The 7,332-nt window shown below is 34.8% G+C and overlaps 1 protein-coding gene across 1 annotated transcript; it reads left to right on the top strand.

The window, feature by feature from the left end:
• Positions 1-773: 773 nt before the first annotated feature.
• On the top strand, positions 774-1,331 carry LOC141690553 (uncharacterized). Its single transcript, XM_074495344.1, has one exon. It carries the CDS (start codon positions 774-776, stop codon positions 1,329-1,331), a length of 558 nt encoding a protein of 185 aa, XP_074351445.1.
• The last annotated feature ends 6,001 nt before the right edge of the window (positions 1,332-7,332 follow it).

Here is a 7,332-nt window from a genome sequence, read left to right on the forward strand (position 1 = left end):
TAAAATAATTTTTGAAGTGCCACTTATACCCGCTTTTATAGATTAAACGAATCAACACGCGGGTGAAATTAATCCCGAAAATTCCCAAAATAATTTTAAAATTCTCCGAATATTCCAAACTTAAATAAATTTGAGTTTTATAATTTTTGAAGAATTCAGGAATTAAATACAGATTTTACAAATAAATGCAATCAGAAAATCATACAGGGTTAAATATTTGATGAAATATTGATTTCTAAATTTTATAAAATCTCAAAAATAAATATTGAAATTATAAAGCCAGTAAAATAATTTTAAAGACATTCTAAGTATTTATACAAATAAATTTGTATTAAATCCACTTTTAAAAGTGAAAACAATTCAGTATACTTAATAATTAATTACACGAACAATCCTGTATACCATAATCACCTATACAGATAAAACCCATAGCTGACAGAAGCTATACACATATATTATTCATTTAATAATTCCATAATTAGGGATTCAAATAATATAAAAATACACGAGTCGTTATAGTACCCGTGTCGATAGTTTTGGATCGAGACCTGTGATTTAATTCGAGATTTTTGATACAATTTCAAGAAGATCTTGGCACAAAGTTGAACATGAGCACGGCGTATCATCCGCAAATGGACGGTCAAAGCGAGCGGACTATTTAGACAATCGAAGACATATTGCGTAGTTGTGCAATCAATTTCGCATGAAGTTGGGACGATCATCTACCGCTTGTAGAATTCTCTTAAAATAACAGTTATCATTCCAATATCGGCATGCCACCATATGAAGCTCTATATGGAAGGAAGTGCGGATCACCAACGAATTGGGACGAAGTTAGAGAAGGAAAGATTCTCGGCCCCGAAATGGTTCAACAGATGAAGGAAATAGTCAAATTGATCCAGAAGAGATTGCTTGCTGCTCAAGACAGGAAACGGAAGTACGCCGACTCAGCTCGAAAATACGTGAATTTCCAAGAAGGCGAAGAGCTATTGTTAAAAGTATCGCCATGGAAAGGATTGACCAGATTTGGGAAGAAAGGAAAATTAGCACCGCGATACATTGGTCCCTTTAAAAATTTGGGTCAAGTGGGGAAAGTTACTTACAAGCTAGATTTGCCGCCACAGTATCAGCATGTTCATAATGCATTCCATGTATCATTACTCAAGAAGTATAACCCAGATGTCAAGCATGTGACAGAGTTTAAGCCAATAGAAATTCTAGCAGATATGTCTTATGTAGAGCAACCCGTCAAGATACTCGACTGGAAAGAAAAGAGTCTTAAGAATAAATCAGTGAGATTAATGAAAGTACTTTGGAGATCTCAAGGTTAAGGAATCAACGTGGGAGTTAGAGTCTGATATGCGGGTGCAATATCCTCATTTATTCTCCTAGAGTCTTAGGACATAATCCTTTAAGGGGGAGAGGTTGTTACGACCGATATTTAAGTACATGTAATTGAGTTGTACTGGGATATTTATGTGTAATTATTGTAAGCTTGCACGATTACGTGCCGATTAAATGTTTATGCGACCAAATATAGCAGATTATGATTAATCGATGAGCAAAGTATTTTATCTGGAATTTTTTGCGTGATTTTCAAGATTTTATAAGTTGATGAAATCTACTTTTAAAAAATATATTTTCTCTAAAATTATAAATGTGATCCTATAAAATTTCTAAAATTCCAAGCTATTTTATAGTATAATTCTTGAAATTTATGGAATTTTATTTTTATTTATAAGAGTCATTCTTTTAAATGATATTTAGAATTTTGAATAAAGATTTGTTGATTACACATTTGCCTCTGCATGCATTTGAATATCCAAAAAGAGAGATAGGTACCAAAGTCATTTCCAACCCCACTAACTTCTTTTTATTAACCAATATACTAGAATAGCCCTGCATGCAAAAATTTGGTTATTTTGGGAGAAGGTTAGTTTAGTATTTACCCACTCCACTATCCAAGTAACACATAAAAATCCAAAACCACATCAAGTGAATCATTTTTAAAGATTAACCACTCAACCAAGCTACTTCTTTCTCTCCCTTCTCTTTCTTCTTCCTCTCTCTCGGCCGAACCCAAACAAACGTGCACACACACACACACACTCAAATTTCATTCAATTCTTAAAGATCTTAGTGTAATCTAATCCTCATACCTTTGTTCAAGTTATATTTATATGTTTTGTGCAAGAATTTAAGTGATTAAGTGTTGCATGCCTAGGTTATTTAACAACTCAAGTGGAAGACTTTGGTTCTTATGAACTTAAGGTCCAAACCATGAGATACATTGTTTTTGGAGAATTTAATGGTGTGTGAAGTGTTATACGCCCACAATTCCCCTCCTCACCATTCGGCAATGGCTTAAAAAGGAGCCATGATCATGTTTTCAATCTTATCTCTTGATTTAAGTTCATGCATGTCAATGATCCCCCTGTTTCCAAATCTTGCATGTTAGTATAAACTCATGCATGATACGTTTTTCTTGACATATAATGATATAAATGCTTACATGTAAGTTTTAGGTTGTGATTTAAAGATATTAGTACAATACTATCAAGTTTAAATGATTTATTGGCTCTATGTTCAAATTTATGAGGTTTTAGTCTTGATATTGCATTGCATGCACTAGGTAATGATTGCCTTGCTATATTAAAGTATGATAAGTTGGTAATGGAGCATAATTCGTGGGTATCATGACTTGGTTTGAAGTTAAAAATTCAAATATATGATTGTTAAGTTTGGAAATGAAGTTAATTGTCATGTGTGCATAGTTGTATTTATATATCATTGGTTATTATGATTTTTAGAGTATGGAATGATCTCTTCAGTAGATGGTAGGGTGAATAAGAGGGAGTGTGATTTAGTTCTGTTGACTCTTGTGGTGAAGTGTTTAGGGTCAAATGGGAGTAAGGAATGAAGGGTAGTTTAGCTTGAGTGTTGAGTTGAGGTATTGGTCAAACGATTGGAGTGTTTTGAGTGAGCATTTGTGAGGCCCTAGGAGGCCCAAGCTCCAGAATGTTGAGAAATAGTATAGGATTTATTTCAGTAGCCTTAAGTAGAGGAAATGCTTTGGTTTTGGTGGGTGCATTGGTGTAAAACCGAGATTAACCCAAAACAGAGACAGTTTTGGAGTTAGTGTGTTTAGGGTCCAATTTAGGATTGGTTTTGGATAAGTAAACTCGGGCCTTGATAGGTAAATATGTAATGGAGTTTAGGGAAGCTTATTTTTTCATTAGAACCAACCTTAGAGCAAGAGTAAGGGGTTTTAAGTTGGGTAAAACAAGGCAGTTTGCAAATTGCAATCTGCAGAAATGTGTCAACTTCATAGGAAGCCATAGGTGATCCCAAGTGAGGCCTTAGTGTCAAACCAAGTTTGGAAGTTAGTTTTATGAGTAAGGATTTAGGAAAAATTAGATTTTAGTGAATGCACTAAGTATAAAGGTTCGACTTTGCCAAGGCATACAACGTGGTGCCGAATGGTGCTCTCAGGAAGGTTAGGCTTATGTGAGGTGTTTGTGAATTCAATTAGGTGAGGCCTATGTGTTTTTAGTTATGTGTAAGATAGTTAAAGGTCATTAGAAGGGAATGTGCTAAGAAGTCTAAAAATAATTGGATTTATAGTACCTAGGAATTTCAAGGGTTGGTGTCTAAGAATGAGGAATAGAAAAGATCGAGTGGTCAAGGGTAGAGTGTCTTGAGATCATTCGATACTCGTATGATTATGTGAATTATGTTCCATGTTGCTATGTGACTATTTATAATGATATGTGATTATATGCACTAAATGGTAGCTAAGGCTCAAGAGAAGTTAAAGGAAAGACTCTTGACATCAAATTCGAGTAGGGAAGCTCAAGGTTACTTTTGTGTAGCTAAGGTCGTTAAGAGAGGCAAGTGCACCTCCCCTTCATAACTTATTTTATGCAAGTGTTCTACTACTTTCAAATTTATTTAAGAAAATAGCCCTCTTTCATACACATATTATGCAAATGTTTTCCCCTGTTAAACCTATATTATGCAAGTCTCTCAACCTTATCATCCGCGATTCCAATTTACTTTCACAAGGAAATGCTTATACTTATTGATGCTTTTAAATTCCGTATGCAAGTACCTTACTATCCCACTTATAACTATTTCAAGTGATGTTCCCTTTCAAACTTACCTTATGCAACTGTTGTGGCATATCCTATTGATTATCGTAATGATCCTTTTTGATACTTTCCTCCTTAGTCATTGAATCATTGATATTTATCCTTGATGACCCCACTAGTGAGAGATAGTTTCCCTTGATAATGGAATAAATTGATATCTTTACTTAGAATCCTTGAAATTTCCCTCTGGCATTAATTTTATAAACGACAATTGCTTAAAAGATATTTTCAAAACCAAATTTTTTTTGTGAGATTAGTGAATTAGACTAAGACGCAAGTCCCTTTTACATTTATGATATTAGGCTTAAAAGTTTGCTAGGGATCCCAATTAAAATTTGTTAGAACCCGACGAGGTTCAGGATTACTTCGCGACTGATCACCGGTTGTAATTAGTAGCATCATAAATGATTTTTGAGCAATGATTCATTTTGAAAATGATTTTGACTTGAATAATGATGCCATCCACCCCAACTTTGAATTGCAAATTTCTATATTGTTAAATTTTGTTTTATTATATATCTTGCTTAGCATTTGGCTCACTTCTTGCTATTTATTCATGTTATATCAACTAGCAAGTATGGTTAGATTCAAGCAGACTGCTCGTAAGTCCTCTGGAGATGCTGAGGCTTATGTGAGAGCTCAGGTAGTATAACCGACAATTGTGTGAGGACTGGTAGTTATGTAAAAGATGTAATAGTGTTAGTGTTGGACTGTTCAAATAATGAACCTTTGCGATCTTGGATGTTGTTGTAAACAACCATTTGTTATAACTTATATTTATCAGTTGTTATCTTTTAGTCATATTTTCGGGTTGTGATAGATTCACTGATTAATTAGAACAAAATTCTGCACCTGTATAAGTTACAAACCATTATAAGTGCATCCACTTCTTAAATTCAAGTACCAAATAGAAAAGTTATTATAATCATCCCAATAACTAAATAGTACATACCAAATCAACTTGAAAGATCACATAGTTCTCAAAGTTACATCAAGATTATACAATAAGCTACAAAAACAGTTAAATAGAAGCATCCAGCAAACAGCAGCAACAAGCAGAATCAACCAATCAGATTTTCATCAGCATCACAGATATGAATCAAATCAGGTAGATTATCAAACATTTGACCTCTATCACCCACACCTACTTCTTCTAACTCTTGAATCACAGCAGTAATAAGTGAATTTTATATCTACTTAGAACGCTTCATTAGAAGCTTGAGTTGGTGTTTTGGACTCAAGTTGTTGGTATTTTTGATCTGTTTTTTGTGTTATTGCATTTCAGGCATCAGTTAAAGGAAGAAAGAAGCTTTTTAAAAAATTATGCTGAAAAAAGATCAGAATTGGAAGCCTACGCCATTCTTAAGTTGTATAGAATCTCTTTAGCTTCGCGTGGGCAGTTGAATCGCCTAATTCTGACTAGCAGAACTCCAGATACGGCCAAAACAAGTATTGTCAGAATTTTTCCAGAATGTCAGCGCGGTCGCGCCAGAACCAGCGCGCCCGTGCCAGAACCAGCGCGCCCGCGCTAGAAACAACGCGCCCGCACCACTGAAAACACTATTCCAGCATGGCCGCGCCCAAAAACAGCGCACCCACGCCCTATTTCTGCCCTAGAATCCTGATTTTAGTCGAAATTAAAGATTTTGAGAGTCCTGGTCATCCTGGAGCCTATATATACCAATAAAAAGACGTTTTTAACAAGGAGACCTGGGAGAGCAATAAGAAGACCTAGAGAGCATGCGAATGCTAGGAAGAAGAAGACTTTTGTTTTCTTTAATATAGTTGATACTTGGATGCTTGTTTTTAATTTGTCTTTGAACCCTAGTACTCTTATATTATTTATTATCATTATTTCATTGGAACCCATGGTGATGATGAGTTCGATTATGAACTAATCGTTATTGTGGGGTTCTAACGGATTTACTTATGGATTTCTATAGTTAAATTATTTCGATATCTTAGTGTGTGGTGATTGTATGATAACCTAGTATTGGTTGTGCTCATTCATCTTATGTGCATAGCTAATATATAAGATTACGTTTTAATCTCTATTGAAGCGACAGTGAATATAGAGATTTAGAACTTGCCATGCTAGCATAGGTTTATGTATTTATATGCATGATTCATAGGTAATTTTAACCATCTTACTTGCCCTATGTAATCATGATAGATAACTTGTGCATTAACCGTTATGTTTTCAATTCTTATAGACATATATGGACTAAGCATAATTGGTGTCTATTCAACGTCTATCTCTTTTGTGGATGCTTGGTAGTAGGGTATTCGTACAACGAAAGTTGGCGTCTACTAGTTTCATGTTATCTGATTGGTGTCATCACCATTACATGCTAAGGTTAAGAACAAAAAGGGTATTGAATGAAGTATTTAATGAAGTTGGGATCCCATGTTTGACATATATATTAATTCAACCATATTTGTTCTCTTAGTTATAATTGTTAGTTTAATTCTAAGTTATAAACAATCTCAACTTGTTATTTGTCTTAGAATCGGATAATAACCATATCATTGTTGCATAGGTGTAAATTCTTAAATAACCAAAAAGTCTCTGTGGGAACGAATCGGATTTATATCTTATACTACTTGCGAACACGTATACTTCCGTGAATTTTAGCGCGTGTTTTCGTCCTAACAAGTTTTTGGCGCCGCTGCCGGGGACTCGGTGTTAATTTTTATTTATGTGCTTGTCATCAGTGGTCGTTAAAGTTCACTGACTCAGATTCTTTTACTTTCACGGTTTATTTATTTGTGTTTCAGGTACTCATTATAATGGGAGATCCAGCAGCACGAACGAAAGCCTTGATGGATTTTTCTCAACCCAAGATCAATGACATTCAATCTAGCATTGGCAGGCCAGCTATCACAGCTAATATCTTTGAGATCAAGCCTGGCATAATTTCAATGGGTGCATAATTCAATCCAGTTTGGGGGTTCTCCAACAGAAGATCCAAATATGCACATTAGGGATTTCATTGAGATCTGCGACATCTTCAAGTTCAACGGTGTTTCTGAAGATGCTATTAAGTTGAGGCTTTTTCCATTTTCTCTGAGGGATAAAGCTAAATGTTGGTTACATTCTCTACCAGCAGGTTCGATTACTACTTGGGAAGATCTTGCTCAAAAGTTTCTCACTAAATTCTTCCATATGGAAAAGACAGCT

Source organism: Apium graveolens, chromosome 10, assembly GCF_009905375.1.
Source record: "Apium graveolens cultivar Ventura chromosome 10, ASM990537v1, whole genome shotgun sequence".
NCBI lineage: Eukaryota > Viridiplantae > Streptophyta > Magnoliopsida > Apiales > Apiaceae > Apium > Apium graveolens.